Genomic DNA, 21,472 nt, shown 5'->3' with positions numbered 1-21,472 from the left:
ATCATCAAGGCTAGAGTCTATTAAATAAGCTTATCTTCAAATCAACACTTGATTTATCTCTAGACTGTGGCATGACGACGTACAATAGTCATCAACGGTGAATAGCCGTCTTGTGACCCTGCATATGCATGACGTCACATTGGTTGAGCACGACACTGATTGGTCGTGACTTTTGATGTATCCTTCATTTGTTTTTCCTGTTTGTATTAAAGACACAGTCTCTTCAACTTTCTAATTCATGTCAGAATAGATAGTGTCAAGATGTAGCGTATTTGTTGACAACTCAATTTGAACTGACGGACCTGTGAGAGCGGACGATGGGCGAGAGTAAGATGTCTGCCCATTTTTAACCAATTTGACCTTTGACTTCATGCCATTTCTTATCAACTTATTTCCAATAAAATGACTTGGTTCTGACAGATTATGTTAGCTGTATAGCTCTCTTCATTTTGAATGTTTTAACTGATTACTTGTTCTCAGAAAGCAGACACCAGTCGCACAGGATCTTGGAAGAGTGCGCCACCTCAGTCACATAAGTAGAAAATTATACATTGTGCCACGTGCACAAGCAATTGTTTATTTATCGCCTCTTTGATTTTCTTTCTGGAAATGTATATAATACAGGAAAGTTATCAGGCAGATTATCTCACCTGCAATGAGACTGTCAACGCGTACCATTTACAGTTACATAATACAGTAGTATTTATCTCTCTCTCTCTCTCTCTCTCTCTCTCTCTCTCTCTCTCTCTCTCTCTCTCTCTGTATGTACGTACTATGAATAAATGTGTGTGCTACATTTTATAAAATCATGATAATTTAATGTTCATGTATAAGATTAAAGAAATCGAATACGCCAATTTTTTATTCAAAATACTCTGTTGAATTTATTCTGGAATTACTCTAATGAGTATACACTCAGTGTGAAAAAGTAAAAGTTGATTGGTGTTTACTTTAAGCAGCTCCTCTTCACATGAAAGTTGTAATTGATCATTAATATTTTGTAAATGTTAATGACTAAAAAGCAAAAAACCTAATGATGATAGCCAGCCTTCAGAGCATATATCTCACAAGAAAAATTCACTATAATAATGTATTGATTTCGTTGTGTTTATTATGCAGGTAGGACCTAGGCTATTTCCATGGATTGGCTTACATCATGGAGGTAGAAGCCTGACTTCCTTCATGGATTTGCTTATATATAAGTTTATTGGAATGGCTAAATGTTAAGGGTCTGGACAAAATTAACAGGGGGAGGGGGGTGGCTGGTGCGATTCAAAAACTGTGTCCATGGAAAATGGTGAACCTCTCTCAAATTAATTGCATCAGGTTCTCCATCGTTAATCCTCTCCAGGCCCAATGAATCTTATCTTCTTGGTTTACACTTTTTATATCTTTTAAATCAAAGCATGTTCATGCACACTATTGTGTGGAATGAAACATAGGTGGTATTGTAGTACAAGACAAGTTCCGGTCGTCATGGTGCAATTTTGATTGCATTTAATATAGCAACGTAAATTGTTAAATGTAATTACAACGTGTATACCGTTACAACAACAAATATTGAAATATACAAACTGATTACATGCATCCTGTCCTCAATTTTAACCTGTCGGATATTACAGACATACATATGTCAGACAAAATGAAATCACATATATACCTGCTTAAATTTGAAAAAAATAATGAATCATATAATGTCTTTACTGAAAATCTTGGACATCCACAATTATGGGAAAGTGAGATTTGGCACGCGCTATCCCTCCTTTATGTTTCACGTTTGTTTGGGTGTTTTATCAATTTTTCTCAAAAACCACTACTACTACTACTACTACTACTACTACTACTACTACTACTACTACTACTACTACTACTACTACTACTACTACTACTACTACTACTACACATCTACTACTTAATCTGTATATAGCTGCCTAGAGATGTTCATTGTATCAGGAAACTATATGGTTTATAAAGAAACACAAAAAATTAATTTGAGTGGAAGACAGCTACACCATCCTGTTTTAAGTGATAGCAAATTCAACGATAATAAAGATGGAATGCGCTTCGAGCCCGGACAAATATATGGACTCTAAAATCTTTACGATAAGTGAGGTCTTCCATCTATGGGGCCCATTTTGATTTGTTAGAGTAGGAAAAATGTACATTGTTTTAGTTCTTTTTGAACATCAAACATTTTATTTTTTCTCATAGAGTTAACACATCCAAAATATCAGTATAAAAAGTTAAAATTTCAATTTCGAAAGCTAAGAAAGGATGAGTGAAATATAGCAGAGTCTGGAACATTTTGATGTTTGGATATAACAGTTTGATGGTGGGACTGGAGAAACAGTCATATAAAATGAAGGAGATTACATATGTTATAGGTAATATCATAATTCGTTCTTTCACGAGCTCAATATGTATTTTTGATTTTGAAAGGAATGGTCGAACGTTTCACTGAGGTAAGTGTGGGTACAAGTTTATGTCTTTCACTTTCTAGATGGGTAGACCTATTATCTTAAAGATTATGGATTCTGCTAATAGTTTTTCTTTCGGCAATGTCGCCAATGTCGTAAACGAAATCACCAAACCAATAAAACATATCCTCTGTATGATAAAAGCCATCTTTTGAAACTTTTAAAGTGTTCCAATAATATCATTGTATTTGTTTGTTTTTTGTAGTTTTTATGTTGTATTTTTAAAATGTGTGTCAACACCTTTGAATCGGTACATTGATTGGCAGTTTCATGACCATTTCTATTAACAAAGTTTTGCTTCTCAGGATTGTCGTATTTACACACCGACGGACAAATGCCATTCGTAGGTTCCACTGAATGACGTCACTGGTCCAAATCTACCATTGACATACACAAGTAAGCCGACTGTATCGCCGCCTCCGCTGTCATCGCCGAACCCTGATGGTATCGCATTGGTGTATTTCAATGACTCGATAGTGTTCACAGCGCCCTCACGGGCAACTACTGTGGTTTCGGCGTCATAATATGCAATCTGTGGATATATGCAGAAACAATACACAGTAAGTGAGGCTACCCACAATTCTCCATGATCCGTACACACGGGGATCACTCACTGAACTGGAGCAAATTTCTTCTGTACACAGAACAGCTCGGTCCATATATCAAAATTCTGGGACCATAGTTTTGATAATCATAATTCTCTAATTTCTCACTGTGAATAATGAGAAGATCAACCCCTTTTCCGCAGAGGAGATAACAATTTTGTGATTTTGTCGACATAGATTTTTGACAGCCATACACAATATTTTCAAGGAAACTAAGAGAATAAGTTGCATCTGTGTTGGCAAAAGAAAGGGTATTGATTTTTTTAAATGTTTGTAACAAAGGAAATTTGCATGTCTGACAAGTGGTATGATGAGACCATCTTAGTTGCTGATAACTTTACCATGACAAGTCTACAATTTTTAGCACCTCCAAACATCGACTTCTCATTCAATTTACTCCTGAATTTTAAACATGATCAATAATTTTGGAACATAGTTTTAACCAATAATCCTTAAATTAAATTTAAGTTTCAATTGTTCAAATTGTTTCAAACTGATAAAATTGAAAAGCCTTTAGCAAATAATGTCTGAGCACACAAATCAAAGGGAATTGTGGGTAGCCTCACTTACTGTGCAATATGACTGGACAAAATGAGATCTGATGTATTTTGGTGTTATACTATAAACATTTTGTTACAATGTCAACAAAACACCACAATACAAATCTAGAGACTGCATTCAGTTTACAGGGATAATGAGGTCAACACAAAATCGTAAAAGTGAGATATTGTTTAGAATTTAATTTAACGTGACGATTATCAAAAGATTTATTTACTTACAGAAATAACACGATCAATAGATATATCAGTAGGCACTTCTATCACCCAGTTTATTGGTTCGTAAGTACCAAATACTAACACAATTGGTTTTGTTGTTTGACCAATCGTCTGGATGTAAACAGTGCTGTTTCTTGGAGTGCGGTGCTCTCTACCTTCGTACACACCAATCACATGTACTTCATAGTCATTATTGCTGCCATGATCCACACAGCTGTACATGTAGATATCTCTTGGTTCACCTTCAAGTTTACCAGTTGCTGCAGCATTCTCAGCTCCTCGTCTGATCTTACATCCTCCAACCACGGCTATACAAACCAAAAACAACAAAATTGAAAAAATTAATAAACCAATAAATCACGGAAATCAGACAACAACTTTGTTGATATTGAATCTTTGGATATAATTGTACCATCATATCTTATGAACCGAAAAGTAATCATAAGGGCATGTACTGATAGTCATGCTACATACAGTGATTCATCCTCCTATTCTCAACGATTACCATTTCTATGTTACTAAGCAACAAATGGAATGGCATAATAAAGATGAGTTTGATTGCAAAATAGTAACTTACGTAAGCAGGTGTACATTCCATAGTTTGGAGACTGACACTGGCAGAAACCATTGACACAGGAAGCTCCTGTCCTATGACTTCCAGAACAATATCCAGTACATGGAATTCTTTCCTCATCTGGTATCATGGTAGTTTGCAATGCCGTCGAGCCTGTAGCAGTGTATGAACCAATACAAAGGAAACGTTACTGAACGTTAGATGTTCATAGACAACTCTGATTTAAAGTTCACTATGAGTTTAGCATGGTTCGACGAGAATGGCATTGTGTGTGTCTGATGGTCCAATGTTCAAGTTTGTGACTCTCTCTCTCTCTCTCTCTCTCTCTCTCTCTCTCCTCTCTCTCTCTCTCTCTCTCTCTCTCTCTCATAGAATTTTTCACATTTAAAACACAAGCTTACACACCGACGGACAAATGCCATTCGTCTGCTTTGTAGGTTCCACTGAATGACGTCACTGGTCCAAATCTACCATTGATATACATGAGTAAGCCGACTGTATCGCCTCCTCCACTATCATCACCATACCCTGATGGTATCGCATTGGTGTATTTCAATGACTCGATAGTGTTCACAGCGCCCTCACGGGCAACAACGGTCGTTTCGTCGTCGAAATATGCAATCTATGGTTAACAATATGCAGAAACAATAATGACAAACAATGTATTTCGGTGTAACAGTGTCAACATTTTGTTAAAAGTTCATTTAGAGAACACGATATAATCGCAAGGCCGGTATGCAGTTTAAAGTAGCAGAACTATTAGGATGTCGGTGAATTCACTTATAGTGAAGTATTGTTTTAAATTTCCAGTTGACGTGACGATGTTTTCAAAGTATTACAACTGCACACTACACACCTGCACAAAGATAGATAGATAGATACATAGATACATACATACATACATACATACATACATACATACATACATACATACATACATACATACATACATACGTACGTACGTACGTACGTACGTACGTACGTGCGTGCGTGCGTGCGTGCGTGCGTGCGTGCGTGCGTGCGTGCGTGCGTACGTGCGTACGTACGTACGTACGTACGTACATACATACATACATACATACATACATACATACATACATACATACATACATACATACATACATACATACATACATACATACATACATACATACATACATACATACATACATACATACATACATACATACATGCATACATACATGCATACATACATACATACATACATACATACATACATACATACATACATACATACATACATACATACGTACGTACGTACGTACGTACGTACGTACGTACGTACATACATACATACATACATACATTCCGACAAACTGACATACACACATATATACATATATGTACTGACATACATACTGACAAAGAAAGTGTCATACAGACCGATACATACTCACAGGTAGTAAATAGAAATAGACAATTTACTTACAGAAATAACACGATCAATAGTTATATCAGTAGGCACTTGTATCACCCAGTTTATTGGATTGTAAGTACCAAGTACCAACACAATTGGTTTTGTTGTTTGACCAATCGTCTGGATGTAAACAGTGCTGTTTCTTGGAGTACGGTACTCTCTACCTTCATACACACCAATCACATGTACTTCATAGTCATTATTGCTGCCGTGATCCACACAGCTATACATGTAGATATCTCTTGGTTCACCTTCAAGTTTACCAGTTGCTGCAGCATTCTCAGCTCCTCGTCTGATCTTACATCCTCCGACCACAGCTATACAAACCAAAACCCACAAAATGAACAAATTAATAAACCAATAAATCATGAAAATCAGACAACTTTGTTGATATTGAATTTGTTGAGATGTGTGTACCATAACATCTTATGGCATTAACAAGTAATTATAACATAAAATATTGGCTGTCAGTTTGCATTTTGCGTTGCATCAAGCTATCGTCAAGAATGAATGTTTCTATGTTAATTGAGAAGGAATATATTCTATGCAACAGCATAATAAAGATGAGTTTGATTGCAAAGTTACTACGATACAGTAACTTACGTAAGCAGGTGTACATTCCATAGTTTGGTGACTGACACTGGCAGAAACCATTGACACAGGAAGCTCCAGTCTTATGACTTCCTGAACAATATCCTGTACATGGAATTCGCTCCCCATCTGGAATCATGGTGGATTGTGATGTCGTTGATCCTGTGGAAGCTGTATGGGTTAATTCAGAGATAGGAGTGATGGGAAGTTGTAAATTTACGCAGCTAACTTTCGGCTTTTAATTGAAATACTTGGATTTAATATTCTGTTTCCTATAACATATATGTTTACCCACGATATATTAATATTTTGGATTCAGAGATGTTAATTTTTTAGTCATCTACAACTTGGAGTTTAATTATGAACCAGATCTAATCCGTTGACTGTTGTTCGCCGACGAAATGCTACTATGAGATAACTGTAAACTTGCATCATTGCAGATGAAAGAACGGTCTGTAACGGATTTACAATTCCTTTAATCTTTTTAATTCTTTGAAATAAACAATTTTTCCACTCGGTTCGCTGATATACAAATTATCAACCCTCCCAACACAAGGCATTTTCTATAGCATGCACTGATATATTATGGTGAACTAATGGAATCCAGTCAGCACCACTCTTCAATCGTCAACAGTAACATTATGATAACACTTACATACGGACTATACTCATGTGTGGAATACTTGGTATTTAGGATTAAACTTGACATTTAGGATTAAACTTGGTACTTAGGATTAAACTTCTGATAAAAGAAGAATCCGTATCTTAACTACAGAAAACTAAATGCTTCAAACTTCAGTACGGCATAGAGGTCTCAATAATTACATCATTGTATCTTACATGGTATCTCACACTCTCACACACACACTGTGTCTGTCTGTCTGTCTGTCTGTCTGTCTCTCTCTCTCTCTCTCACACACACACACACACACACACACACACACACACACACACACACACACAGACAACTAGCCCGTAACTGCCGCGACTTACCCGTTGTTGAAACTGTCAAGGGATCAGCGCTAACCTTACTGCATCCATTCTGACAGCATTTTGATCGGCCTGGGCAGTCATAGTCGCTATCACACATCAGGAGACAGGCGTTAAATAGATTAGTCACATAGACAGGGCAAGAACCACTTTTATCTGTAAAATGAATACAGTCAAATAGCCCGCGTAAGGATTAGTAGGGGAAGCTAACCATTAGAGTAATCTGGAGGTCTAACTATGTATGTAGACTATGATTGCAAACCGTAGTGACTTCCTAGGTTACCAGCGATGATGCTAATTGCTCTAAGTCCACAGTGTTCACTCTCGTCGGAAATATCTTTTCTTATTGATATACTTTCAGAGAAACTCTTCACCTGTATTATTTCAATTACATAACACGTGACCAGGATGATCTCGGTCGCTGGAGAGATCTAACAATAATATGCTGAAATATCCCATAGTATACGCAATCTGGGCCACTATTAAACAATTGATGAATGCATTTGGTAGTGGGTCTTAATGTCCACCTTTTCATTTGCTGTGCTCTTACAAATCTTACGAATAAAACGGTTTTGCTTAGCATTTTATATTGAACGATATCACATTTCAAGCAACGGTTCCATACGAGAACAAGACAAAAAAATTATGTGAACTCGGACATTGTCAAAAATAGTCAGTTGTCCGTTGACTACAATTTATCCCGTTTTTTTACTTTGCACGTTATAATTATCAAGGTCTCCTATACAGTCATAGAAAACGACCTAAAATTTTATGTCGTTCGCAAAATGTTACAATATAGAGCCGAAAGTAAATTAAATAAATTACTCCGGCGAGGTCGTATCTGAACAGATTGTTTGTTTGCTGATCTACATATTTTCGCCGTATCCGAAAAAGCCTCCATGAAAAGGAAGGTTAAAAAATAATTATGCAGGGTTTTACGGAATGTGTGGCTGATGAAGCTTATCCATTATTTCTGTTCCTGACGGTGAACGGCAACAGTGATCTTTTCTGTAAATATAAAACTCAGTTTCACGTTTTATGATTTGTTTGAAACTTTGCGTTACCGTCACTGAAATGGAATTCCAATTGCAAAGACTTTAATAGGAAATAAATGAACTCATTGATATAAAGTATTAATATTATAATCTTACGCTAGTTGTCCCTCGACGGTCATCCAGCGAGAGGCTGTTGGAGTTACTCATTGCATGGCATTACATAGCGAAGTTGAGAGGCAATTTAGCCATCCCTTGAAAGACGAATCGAGCAAATAAGCACGCAACAAAACACTTTTAGATTCCGTGATGAGATTTTTTAATGTTTTGCAAAATTAACGTATTTGTATTGTCTTTTCAAATATTAGTGTGACTGCAACAGAACCACCACCAACAACATCAACAGATTTCGCTAATGTCAATATTTTTACCGACTTCTCGTGAGACGCAATGGCCCTTTTCTTATATCGTTTGATTGCACCTCAGTGTCATTCGACAACTTTATGTTCAAAAGGTCAGCTCATGATAGCGGGCAAGCTTGACAACAATCTCGGAGTAATGAAAATCACAGAGTGTAAATTCACATGTCACTACACTTACTACGGTTTGCTTTTGGAAAACACGGTTTATTTTAAACTCTTCAGATTATATCGAGTGAGTTCAGTAAAGTATGTTATGCTTCCTCTTTTCATTGTGTTTTTCATTATCTGATATTATAAAGCTTCAGTTGTCGCCCATTGTATAACACTTCGCAAAACCAAAGAGTTTGATTTGAGAAGTCGACAGTGCATTGAGTTAGGTTCAGCCAACAGTACTATGCGTAAAACATGTCTTGATGAGAATGTGTGCAACCTAAAATTAGACACTTACTCCATTGCAGCACCACTGACACAAAGGATGACCTTGACAGATTGTCCTATAACAATGCAAAGTAAACTCAAAGCAGAGAGAATTGTTACGGTCTGGTAAGTCTGCATCAACCCTTTCTACATTAACTGAATTCACATAAGCCCACGACGATACATAAAATAATTTTCTTTATCAATTCCAGCTTCCTACAAAACAAATACTCAACAAACTAGTATTTCAAAATCGCTTCAATTGTCAGAACAAAATTTATTTCCTGTGACAGCGATGTTCGGAATCTCAGCGTCCCCTTACCTGTTTGTCCGTTTTCCAGTTCAGATTTCAATCGTGTCAGTTCGCCTTGGATTTCTTGCAAACTTTGTTTCAATTCTTCGTTCTCTGACACCAGTCTGTCCATAGCTCGTACAGTGTCCCTCACAGAAGGGCATGTCTCGCCATTGGGTCTGGGCAAAACGAAGGTGTAGGCACACTGATTTTCTGACGCACACCTGTATTGACTGTCAAAACATTGATCGGTTTTGTCGAGTGTTGCTTGTTGAAATGAAAGTCTTGACAACACCAGTAAAGTGAGGAGCCTGAAGAGAGATGTTAAGATTTCCATTAGTTGTGTGGTCAGTTACACTGCTAGACGTCTTCAGCCTCTGTTCGTTGACCAAGGTTTGAGAGATAGTGACAGAAGACTTGGACAGCCTTCAAGGAAATCACAGGTAAGTTGTGGAGACAACGCCCTCAACGACAGACATTTGCTTTCCTCTTGTGAAAATTGAATTGTTCTGAACATTAAATCGTAACAGTAAACAGGAACGGGAAAGAAAAATCAAACACTTATAAAGAAAATATTCAAGTGTAAGCTTGCAAATACCGTTGTTGGTATGGCTTCATGCTGAGAGAGAGAGAGAGAGAGAGAGAGAGAGAGAGAGAGAGAGAGAGAGAGGTCATTTATACTCACAGCTATGGAGTGAATGACAAGTATAGATTTGTATAGATGTAATCATAATTGCCCTGCCGTTATCGGTAATTTATTGTCAAATGTTTCTTGACTAGAAAAAAATGTAAGTATAATTTGGTAATAATAAATATCCCGATAAAGTATTTGGAATGATCACGAGATAAAATCAGGGGTTTCATCAACAAATAAACATATTCTATAGTCAGAATACATAGCTATATTATTTTATTAATTTATGTTTATTTGTTACATCTAAGATGTAATGCCATAACAATGTAAAGCGACAAGTCTATAACTAAATTAGTAGAATTTTGTAAGTCATCAATGTAGTACATATCACAGATTCGCTGCAATTTCTTTGTATCTGATAAACGTTTACACTTCAAAATTAGTAAACACTGCTACAAAGTCTTTCAAAGCCACAGAAGCCATTGCGAATGAATTAATCAGTTCTATTTTAATGTTATCAATATTTTGTTGGTCATTGGTACAAACTTGTTCTTCATGACCAACGTCTTCGAATTGACAGAAACTAACCCATATACGAGAGGAAACTGCTAAAATCGACGTCAGTTTGATAAGGATATACTGACATATGATTTTAATATCAGCTGTCTTCTAAGACATGGTACTGCGCAGTCCAAGAAGACTTTCTGAGTGACGTCATCGGAATGTCTACAAATACAAAAAAATAACTGCTTAAACTTGACTTGAAATCATCTTCAATTCCCTAGTAGACGTTGTCTAATCTAGTGTACAAACTGATGAGTACAAGTAATACCAAAGGATTACATAATTATCAAATTGAAGCATGAACGACAATTTGATGACATATAAGCTTGATTACTAATAATGAACATCAGTGATGAAACCCATGAGACAAGAGACTTGGTGCTTGATATTGTTCAAAGTAAATCCCATTCTCAATTATTACTACTAAGCTGTATTATATGAAGTACAGAACATTGATGGTTTAGTATTATCAGTATTCCCACTCTATCATTGGCTACGTTATTGGTTATTCAAAATGCATGATACCTTTCATGATCCGGGCTAAAATCGGTGTTATTATTGAAAATGTGAATGATTTATTTCTGTGACTACCATTGGTGTTGACGACGCTACAATAACAATAACCGTTGTAACTGTACAGATTGTTAGTCGGACCACAATCTTCACAACACGCTAATTCGCCACCTTGCATAAAGGTGGACCCGCAGCCATCGCACGACGATCCGCTCCAACAAGGCTTGTAATGAATTCCGTTCCTGATCAATGGCCCGGGTGTTTCGACATGTACTCCACAGTAACAGTTGTTATTCTCATAGTAGAGGTAATTATTTGGACCGCACTGATCACAGCACATTGTCTGGCCGTAATCTATCCAAGTCGACATGCACTTTTCGCATTGATGGCCTTCCCAGCATGCTTTGTACAACCGTCCATCGCGAACTAAAGCCGTTGTAGCATGTGTTGTATACAATGCCGATGTGACAGGCTGGTCTACGGGCTCTCGCCCGCAGAAACAGTTGTTATTAGAGATCTGCAGACTGCTGGCTGGAGAGCAGTTCGGACAACACCTGCGCTGACCTGCAACACTGAAGTGACCTGTACAATCATCACACTGGTCACCAGCCCAACACTCTACTCTGTTAGCTGTACAGCCGTACAGGCAATAAACCAGAAGAACTGTTTAAGGAGAAAATAGATTTGTAAATGACATTATTTTCTGTTTGACACGCAAATTATAAGTTTGTCAAATAAACAAATACGGACACTTTACTTGGTGTTTGCTCAGTTCTTTTGCGTACTTTATCCAAAAGAAAGATTTGTCAGTAAAGATTAATCAAGCAGATCGTTTTAATATTCCTCCCGTAATTGAACATTGCGATGGCATTGAAGCATATTGTAAAATATTCCGTCATATAAACTAACAGTTCTCCGATCACTTGATAAGTTGATGATTTGCACCGTATTGCCAACGCGCGTCAGTAAATATTTTCACTATAATTGTAACTGGTTACTTTCGCTTTCTTTTGCCACTTTTTCTGGAAACCTAACGCATCAGGTCATTTCGTAGAACCAGTTCTTTCATGCCATTTTGTAAAGCTGTACCTCACACGTCTTGTGGTGTTTCAGAAGTGAACGCCCGACATATCTGTTCTACCGGAACACGGTTTTCCAAAGCTATATATTGCAAAGTTGTTCACCAAACGGTTTCATTCTGTGATTAAAGTCATTTGAAGCCCTTCTGTGACGTGCATATCTGTTACTATGACTATCCGAGGACAGATGTGCTCTTCTCTAAAGTTCAACACTACCAGTTCTTACAAAACGAACAGCTCTTCGTTAAATGAACTTATATTTAATAATTACACATGATAGAAGGGAGATAATGTGTTGCCTGTCCAAGGGAGAGTGTTCTTGACGGTGACAGTGGTGACCGAGCCGAGGGCGGCTGTGTCATCTTTACTGTCATGCATAATGACCCGTGTGTAGGTAACAAATTTCGATTTCTGGTTCTGGTTATTGAGTTGACGTGAAATATTTTATCTGTTGTTTGTGGGACGTATTTTGTAAGCAAAATGACTTAGAGAGAGAGGTCAACGAAGGATTTGGACAAAAAAGGCAGACATTGTGCAATGAATACAAACAAAGCAAAAAGGAAGACATGAAATATTCACTGTCGTCTTTGAATGTATATCCTTATTTCCTTTATAATCGTTTTGTGCTCCTGCAAAGCCACCCGACAAACTTTGCCGTGGAACGTCCATGGTCTGAAATCGTACTTATGTATAAACTTCATTGAGTATTTCCTCAAGGGTAAGGATTTATTGAAACTGAGAACTCTAGAATCGGTACTGTGAATCAGCAATATGATTTGAACACGTATGGCATAGACTAGAACGTACACAGTGGCAACACTATACAGAGTACTCCATTAAAAACTGCTATATGTACCTTACCTGTTAAAGCCAAAGTCATTCTCAACATGTTACCCATAGCCATTCACTCTCCAAGTTCGAATGGTAGTTTGCTAACAGATAATTGGTACAGCTGAGCGCAAAAAAAGTTGAACCCGTCGATGCGCGAAGTGTAAGCTATTAAACGAACTTTCAACACTCTTTCGCTTTGTGCAGTTATTATACCACGTGACATGTACCAGCCAATCGCTGTTAGTAATATTTCAAAACGACACCAGATTATCTCACTCGGTTGTGTGCATTCAATTAATGCTGTGTCATTGACATTTGAAGTCTGACGAATGTAACATCAAATTAAAGTTATCAGGATTCATGTCCACCACTGTAGATGTATATGTACTTTTCTTCAGGTAATCAAACTTTGATTTCGATGATTCGGCAAAACTTAAGAGTCGAAAGTCAAAACAAGATAAGCGTTTGTTACATATATACCCAGCAATTTTATTTCGTTGCAAGTAACCTAAGTAGTCAATGAGCTTTATGAAACTATCAGATATGACTTAGCTGAGCTCTCGCCGTTTATTCCGACTCTCAAACTTTTTCATTTTTCCCTTGGTCTACCACTTGTGGGAACTCTTTTTGAAGCTTATCGAGTAAATAAAGGTCTCACCAGCTTAGTTTTGTGAAAATCGTGAATTCTATTTTCCGTCATGGAGGAGATAACACATGAATCATTTGAGGCCATTTTGAATTCCAGTTGTCGCTGAGTATTATTTGTTTCTCTAATACCAAAATTTGCATATTGGCCGCCGACATTTATTGGTGATTTCAAGTTTGGTTTGTTTCTGGCTGGCCTAGCGCTCATCACTGAGATTAGCAAGGCAACAGCCAGTACCACAACGCGACAGTGTGCTAAGTGTATCCCTCAGTTTACTCTGCTTTGATATTTCTATGCCAAAAGACTGAGAGCAAGTAAATATAAACTCATATATTCAACTAAATATCGATGAACAGAAAATGTGTAAATTTTGGGTTCCAATATTGAATCAAATAATTCACAACATATCAACATTTTACACTAGTACAGAAATTTGCGAGAAATTTGCGAGAAATGGACACTTTCTTGCTGTATTGCGAGAAGTAAGCGAGAAAACATACTTTCTTGCAATCAAGCTGCGAGAACTGTGCTTTCTCACATGCATATGCGAGAAATTGATTATCGCAATCAATCAGCGAGAACTATGTTTTCTCGGTCTGCATCTGCGAGAAATTGTGAAATTTTTGTGAAATGCTTACACAGAAGGATACAATTTCTCGCGATTCAAAGCGAGAAAAAAAATTCTCGCTGACTGATCGCGAGAATTCAGTTTCTCGCAGATGCTGAGCGAGAGAACACAGTTCTCGCCGGGTGATTGCGAGAAAATTAAATTCTCGCTAGGTTATTGCGAGAAAGTTATGTATTCTCGCTTACTTCTCGCAAAAGCGAGAAAGTGTCCATTTCTTCGATTTTTCTTCCTACCTTCCTACCTCAGAAATAGACATAAAACTCTTGATTATGTTGTAATCATGAACAAATTATATATAGCGCCCGAAATGCATGCTCAGAATATCGATGAGACTTATACACCGAGACATGGCGACCCACGCCTAGTGGCTAAGTCAATGTTTCTGACAAGGAACACAGGAGTGGCCGTCGACAGTCTGCATCAACGTAGTGTAGCAGTTCTTAATTAATTGTCACTATTTATTTGGTTCCATCCATCAATCTGGCCAAAAATGTATATTTTCCGACATTTTGCTGTATTTTTACATACTGGAACAGCAACGTCTTCGAAAATCAAATCTGTTCATTCCAATTAGTTTCCTTCCAGTCTTCTGGTTAAAGACCGAATCTTCAAATGAAATAGTTAAAGATTCTTCGAGAAAGTTACATCACTGAAATATAAAGTTCAAAAAGGGTCAATTCTGAACCGCATTGCAAATTTAAGACGAATTTGATCTATTATTACCCAGCATAGCAGTCGTATTGTCCTTGCAACTGATCAAACCATTACTTCAGAAGCTGAGGTGAACAACTCGGTACGAACAACAATGAGTACACAAACGTTGATCACATATTGCAGTAACAGAGATGCATTCTGGGAAACTCCAGTGCTGACAGGTCCAGTGTCTTTCAATAAGATGACGTCACAGTAACAGCCATCGGCACCACATTGTGGACAGCATACTAATGTGTCATTATATCGCTCGATAACACTCTCTGCACACGGAGCGCACTGTTCTCCTATCCAACATGCTTGATCTCGTCCTGTATCGGCGAGATCTCGTCCTGTGGTGGTCTCATTCGTCATGTCCGTTACATTTGGTACACAAGGTTCATCAGGAATCTGTTCTACCTGACATAGACACTCGGTTAAAACGAATACAAATCTAGGCACGCGACAACCCGGGCAACATACTGGAATATTATTGATCGCACCAACATAATCTTGTTTGCATGAATTACACTGCTCACCCGACCAGCAGTCTTCAAGCTCCGGGCCTGTTGTTGTTACATCCAGTGCTATGTCCTCTAAGTGAGAAATATAAAATCATTATATTATTGTCGGGATAAACGCACAACTCTGAGCATACGTACAAAAAAAATTCACTTTTTTGCTCAATATTTAAAAGAAATTTTATTTCAGTGAGTTTGAATGTTTCCCTCCGGCTCTGCCTGTCTGTCTGTCTGTCTGTCTGTCCGTTTGTTTGTTTGTCTGTCTGTCTGTCTGTCTGTCTGTCTGTCCGTTTGTCTGTCTCTTGCCTTCTCTCTTATTTCTCTTTCAGATTCACTTGACGAAAAACCATTAATATATGGTTACCAGTGCGTGCCTGTCTGCCTGTCTGTCTGTCTGTCTGTCTGTCCGTTTGTTTCTTTGTCTGTCTGTCGATCTGTCTGTCCGTTTGTCTGTCTCTTGCCTTCTCTCTCATTTCTCTTTCAGAGTGACTTGACGAAAAACTATTAATATTTTGTTACCAGTGCTTCAAATTTTGTCGACATTTGTAAAAGTCAAAATAATCAGTGAAGACATTCAGTTAGAGAGAAATATCATAACTCGAAGATTCTGTTTGACAGTTTTTTCGACTTAATTCTCCAAAATAGGAAATGACAGTTTGTGTAATTTACCAGAAATCAGCTTTAATTCCCACTTGTCTGCTTTAAGCGTGCCAGAGAAAGACGTCACGTGACCAAATCGTCCCATTAAATATTTCAGAAGACCAACTGTATCACCAGCCTCGCTATCATCACCGTATCCCCATGGCAACTGGTCGCTGCGTTCGATATTCGTCACTCTTCCGTGTTGGTGGCTGATAAAACTACGGTCCACAAATGATGAAATCTGTGAACGGAGAGTTCCTGGAGCAATTATTTGCTTGTTTTTTGTCAGGTCTCAGACACGAACACTTTTCATCTAAGAATAATTTGGCAAACCTACTGTCTGCATGTTGTAATTTTGATGGAAATGAAACCAAATTGCCTACCTGAGGCAAGTCAAAGTATCGGCACATGTCGCATTTCAATCGCAAAAAGACTTAGGATATTTCCCCGATACGGTACTCTTCCATGATACGTAAGCTTTGTCGCCAATCCATTGGCATTTTTAATGTTCAATATGATACCAAATGATAATGTCATGAATCAATCTACATGCTTGCAACACCCTTTGTATTTGGCATAATATGCTTCTAGTACAAGTTACGAACATGAGATTCTTTAAGATTTCTATATTTTCTAACCACATACAAACTCTTCAGATAAACCTATGCTTTATCAACTATTTAAAACACCTACGGAAAATCATCGTTGGGACCGAGTTTTTATCAATGATTGTTTTCCGTATTTGTAAACTTATTCCAGGGCAAAACAATCGATCGTTTAAAATAATTAAAAAGAAACTTACAAGTAACACTTTTGAAATAATTACTTCCGGGTCAGCAAAGTCTAGTATCCAATTGACAGGTTTGTACGAAGCAAAGACAAGAACTATTGGTACGCGATTACAACGCCCGTGTATTAGAACTCTGGTATTCCCCGTGGTGTGATAGTCTCCATTGCTGAGACCGTTACTCTCGTAGTTGGCGATAACGTGAAGCTCTAGATTCTCGTGGCGGCCAATACAGCTGTAAAGATGGTTGCCTCTGATTGTCCCGTTTCCATAAGCGTAGGTTGCCATGGCACCAGCAGCATCTGCTGTGACTCACACTCACCAACAGAGGCTTTGATGTCGAAATAGCAATTCATTAATGACATGATTGAAGAAGTGAAAAAAATATATTAATTACTGTCGAATAATTTCATAACCAAAGGTCCGAAAATACAGAAAATATTTCAAATATTGGTTCAACAAAATCACAATTTGCTACATTGTGCCACTTTGAAAATCATGCACTAGACAAAATGCTTGATATGCGCTTGGCATATTTATGGATATTGATGTATATGGAACAGAATACTATTGCATATGCAGCGTATATCTTTGTATATGGAACATTCCAATACGTTGATGTGCGTAGCGTATTTCTATGCAGATCATGAGTATACGTAATGCAGATCTTTGCACACTAAGTGTACACTGTAGTTTTGCATTTTATTAGCATATGTACTGTATACTGAACGTATTTGACACATGTACAGAATCAGTATATGTGTATATATTGTTGTATATCAAGCATTTTGCCCAGTGATGATGGCATCTTTGTCGTTAAAATGTCACCTTTTGATATGTGTACTTCAACTTGATTCTAAAAGTTCTTCCTCTGAAAAACTTGATAGTTCTAAAAACAAAACTTTTGTGACATTATTGTGGTTGCATGTCAGACTATGAGATTCAGTTTACTCTGCTATCAATACTGAAGACTTGCTTCATTCACAAGCCAATATTTGAGATTGAGCCCCTACAGCAAACAAATTAGATTTCACCGTATGAATAAAAATCAATGATACGTACGCAGACATGTACATGGTGAGTAACCTTGACCTGTGCATCGACACACACCACTGACACAGTCCTGATATAATGGCGATCCTGGGTGGGGACAAGGTGACTGGTCAGAGGTCAAGGAGCAAAGGTCATTCGTATAATCTCCAATGCAGATGAATGAAGCTCCAGACATCCCCACACTGCAAATAATAACGCTGCAGAGAAAGTTCATCTTGTCAGGTTTCAAAATTAGTAACATACTAACAGAAGTTGAATGAGAACGTAGATCTACGTGACACTCATAATATTCTATGGATTACCTATTTCATCCAATTTACAAGTACATGTATGTGCTTATGTTGAAGGAATAAGCTTAAGCTTTGTTATCAGTGTTATCTTTAAAAAGTTGATTTACTGGTCAAATCTTCGGAAGGAGAACAAAAGACAAAATACATCACATGTAGACAATTTCAACAAGAACTAATACAGAAACATTGAATAGATGACTTTAGATTCCATCATGTTACAGTAATATGTCCTGTTCACTGAAACCGGAATTACGCCATCAACGGTGTTGTATACGCATGGCGTTGTTTCACTGGAAATACACGTGCACTATACACAATAATGTACGTTTATGGCGTTCTTTCATGCTTCCAAACAGTATATTCGTACGACAGTGAATCACATTTCTGGATTTATTCATTTGACAATATTTCAGACAACTGATTTTCAGCGAATAACAGTTAATGTTACTTCCCATACATTAATATTTGTGAATAAAAAGGCTGCAAAGCCAAATGGCGTTGTTTCCCATACTTGTGCATGTAGATTTATATCAGTCTCATCATCTTTTTCACGTTAGCATGAAAAAAAGTTGAGAATAAACATGACACTGCGCTGTACACGGTTGAAAATATTCGCACTGTACAATTTTGAGCAGTAAATATTCTCGTTTTTCCATAGCACGTCACAAGCAGAGATCTTCTCACTCCAGATAGAGTCTAATATGAAAGAGATATTTCCTGTTGTGATGCTCATATTTGGGTGGTCAGATCTTGTCGACTCATAGAAAAAAACACACCGCCGACTTTACATAATTTTCAAAATCGATATCGATAGCGAAAGTTGGCTTGTCAGCGACTTTCGCCGGTATTAAGCTTTCCAATGAAAGGGAGCAATTCCTAAGTTTGAAACATTTTCCTTTCCCTAACTTAACAATGCGGCTTCTGGTCATCTGGTTGTACTGATACAACCTTTACTTCTTTCTAGTTTAGTCGACATGATGGACACTGTTTATCATCTCAACTCTGGCGACCGTGTTGCAATTATTCTGGAGCTGACAGATTGATCAAAGATATGAGGGCCATTGGTGGAGTGACGACTGACAACAAATTGTTCTGTTTGTTCACCTGTCTAGAAACGCGTCTTTTTCGTGACAGAGTTTGATATGGATAAGCGACAATTAGCACCATAGGGAATCATATGTTCTTTACATTTCATTTCTACCAAGGTGGAGTAACCGCGTTTAACCCAAATTGAAACAACTCGCATTTCTCCTCTTGGTTTAAATACACGGTCCCCGACTCTGTCGCATCACTGATGGCCGTTCTACCTTCATCGGATTTCAAATGTTGAATTTTAAAAGTTTCTGTACACAGCAAAAAGTGAAAAGGGTACGTAATTGCCGCATTGTAATCGCTCAACAAAGGATATGACAGCAAACAGGAAATAAGAGAGTTCAAAGGTTACTCTGTTTTCAAGTTGACATTTATGACTTTGTGCATTACAGAATAAGCTCTTTGTATTTGTACAACCTGAGTCACCAATCAAAAGTTGTTCCGTTCTTGGTGATGATAGGAAAAGGTAACAATCTCCAAGATGAATACAATGTCCTCACGATAGGGGTAATCACTCCCTAAACAATGGTCATTTCTACACTGGTGGTGGAGAAACTGTATGGTTTAGCAAAGGGGTGGAGCATTGAGGTAAACAAGACTTCCAAGGGTTGAGGCATCGCGTTGTGGAGGGACTAGGTGTTGAGGGACTAGGTTGTTGAGGGACTGTGGTCAGGTTGAAATGAAGTGTGATCTCAGACGCCATCAAAGTGTGATCGGAACAATACGTAGACAGGCGACTACTGTCTCATGAACAAAAACAAATAAACACTTTCTGGACAAAAGATGTTGACCTTTCAAGGATTTCAGGTCACAGGCCTCCATTACATTCATGTAATGCTTATATAGCGTGTCAGTTCCGAAATTCACAACTAATGGGTAAGAACATTGTACTTAAATAGCACAAACAGGTTTGAATGGCATTTAGTCACGGTTCGGCATTTCAATAAATCAGTCTACAGTTAAGACCATTCACATGTAAATACAAACATTGTGTAAGTTTGCGTTGTCACTGAACACAGCAATCCATCCATACAGAGAGTGTGAGTGTCAACACAGACGATGAGTCAGCTTGCTATGTAACATGACCTATCTACCAGATACCTAGGTTCTAGCAAGTGATTCATGGACAAGATTGATTTCAGGGCGTCAAAATGTGCAAAGAACACTTGACAATGACCGGAGAGTGTGTCGCTGACACAAAGCACTTCGTAAGTTTTATCAACATGGACAAGAAGCGCACAAATTCACCAGACTGCTGATACCTTACCTGTGAGTTGAAGCGCGAACATTTTATACCAATTATAACAAGAGTTTGTATGATTTACTGCTCTGATTGTCAAGTCATTCGATCCTGTAAACTTCAGTGTGACATGAAGACTTCTGCCATGATGCTGGTTGTTTACCTGTCCTGGAAAACCTTCTTCCGCGTTGCCAATATGAACACACCCAATGTATATGGCAAGGTGCTCTATATTATGCACTTTATGAAAGGTCTATGACCCTTGAAATCTCGACAGTCCTTTCGGCTTTCTCCAAGCCATTTCTCTGTCTATGTTCTCGCGAGACACCTGTTGCGAACGCGACTTTGGCAAATGTTACATATGTGTAATTTTATGGGCGAAGCGGAGCGATAGATATCGGAACCCATCACAAGACATCGAATTCCAATTTGTTTGTCGATTTTAATTTTAACTTCTGGTCTTATCCTGTCAGAATAGCATTCTGTTGCAATGTAATTGAAAGACATGACGTCATGACCAAAATCACGTCACCATTTACGAGTCATGCACGAAAGCAATAATTGAAAACGACACAGTTTGCAGTCTGGAATATAACATTTTTAAGACATCACCTTACTGAACTTGCTTCGGCAACCAAAAGTAACTGAAAGACGAAAGAGTTGTCTTACAGTAAAAAATTACGCATGA

General features: G+C 37.8%; 2 protein-coding genes and 1 long non-coding RNA gene across 3 annotated transcripts; all 3 read right to left on the bottom strand.

Annotated features, from left to right (window-relative positions):
* Positions 1–866: 866 nt before the first annotated feature.
* On the bottom strand, positions 867–10,019 carry LOC139128046 (uncharacterized). Its single transcript, XM_070693907.1, has 8 exons — positions 9,605–10,019; positions 7,455–7,607; positions 6,474–6,632; positions 5,883–6,187; positions 4,838–5,054; positions 4,436–4,585; positions 3,862–4,166; positions 867–3,009 (listed from the first exon to the last, which is right to left on the bottom strand). The coding sequence occupies exons 1-8, from the start codon at positions 9,909–9,911 to the stop codon at positions 2,794–2,796; spliced, it is 1,812 nt and encodes a 603-aa protein (XP_070550008.1). The 5' UTR covers positions 9,912–10,019; the 3' UTR covers positions 867–2,793.
* Positions 10,020–10,469: 450 nt separating this feature from the next.
* LOC139128063 (uncharacterized) lies at positions 10,470–13,406 on the bottom strand. The gene is made up of 2 exons (XR_011551171.1): positions 13,226–13,406; positions 10,470–11,948 (listed from the first exon to the last, which is right to left on the bottom strand). It is a non-coding gene; the product is annotated as an uncharacterized lncRNA (long non-coding RNA).
* Positions 13,407–13,739: 333 nt separating this feature from the next.
* Positions 13,740–21,095, bottom strand: LOC139128073 (uncharacterized). Its single transcript, XM_070693929.1, has 5 exons — positions 20,812–21,095; positions 18,172–18,359; positions 17,125–17,440; positions 16,350–16,563; positions 13,740–15,755 (listed from the first exon to the last, which is right to left on the bottom strand). The coding sequence occupies exons 3-5, from the start codon at positions 17,395–17,397 to the stop codon at positions 15,226–15,228; spliced, it is 1,017 nt and encodes a 338-aa protein (XP_070550030.1). The 5' UTR covers positions 17,398–17,440; positions 18,172–18,359; positions 20,812–21,095; the 3' UTR covers positions 13,740–15,225.
* Between the last annotated feature and the right edge of the window lie 377 nt (positions 21,096–21,472).

Source organism: Ptychodera flava, unplaced genomic scaffold (genome assembly GCF_041260155.1).
Source record: "Ptychodera flava strain L36383 unplaced genomic scaffold, AS_Pfla_20210202 Scaffold_42__1_contigs__length_1331906_pilon, whole genome shotgun sequence".
NCBI classification, from domain to species: domain Eukaryota; kingdom Metazoa; phylum Hemichordata; class Enteropneusta; family Ptychoderidae; genus Ptychodera; species Ptychodera flava.
This window is presented reverse-complemented; position numbering and strand designations above follow the sequence as displayed.

Excerpts from the sequence above, each read along its gene's own strand:
- LOC139128046 (XM_070693907.1), bottom strand. The coding sequence starts at position 9,911 with ATGGAAATCTTAACATCTCTCTTCAGGCTCCTCACTTTACTGGTGTTG. Across the intron at positions 6,188-6,473 it reads TGGAATGTACACCTGCTTAC|CTGTGGTCGGAGGATGTAAG; the intron begins GTAAGTTACTGT and ends TGGTTTGTATAG. Across the intron at positions 4,167-4,435 it reads TGGAATGTACACCTGCTTAC|CCGTGGTTGGAGGATGTAAG; the intron begins GTAAGTTACTAT and ends TGGTTTGTATAG.
- LOC139128073 (XM_070693929.1), bottom strand. The coding sequence starts at position 17,397 with ATGGCAACCTACGCTTATGGAAACGGGACAATCAGAGGCAACCATCTT. Across the intron at positions 16,564-17,124 it reads TTATTTCAAAAGTGTTACTT|ATTTCATCATTTGTGGACCG; the intron begins GTAAGTTTCTTT and ends CTCCGTTCACAG. Across the intron at positions 15,756-16,349 it reads GGAATTAAAGCTGATTTCTG|AGGACATAGCACTGGATGTA; the intron begins GTAAATTACACA and ends TTTCTCACTTAG.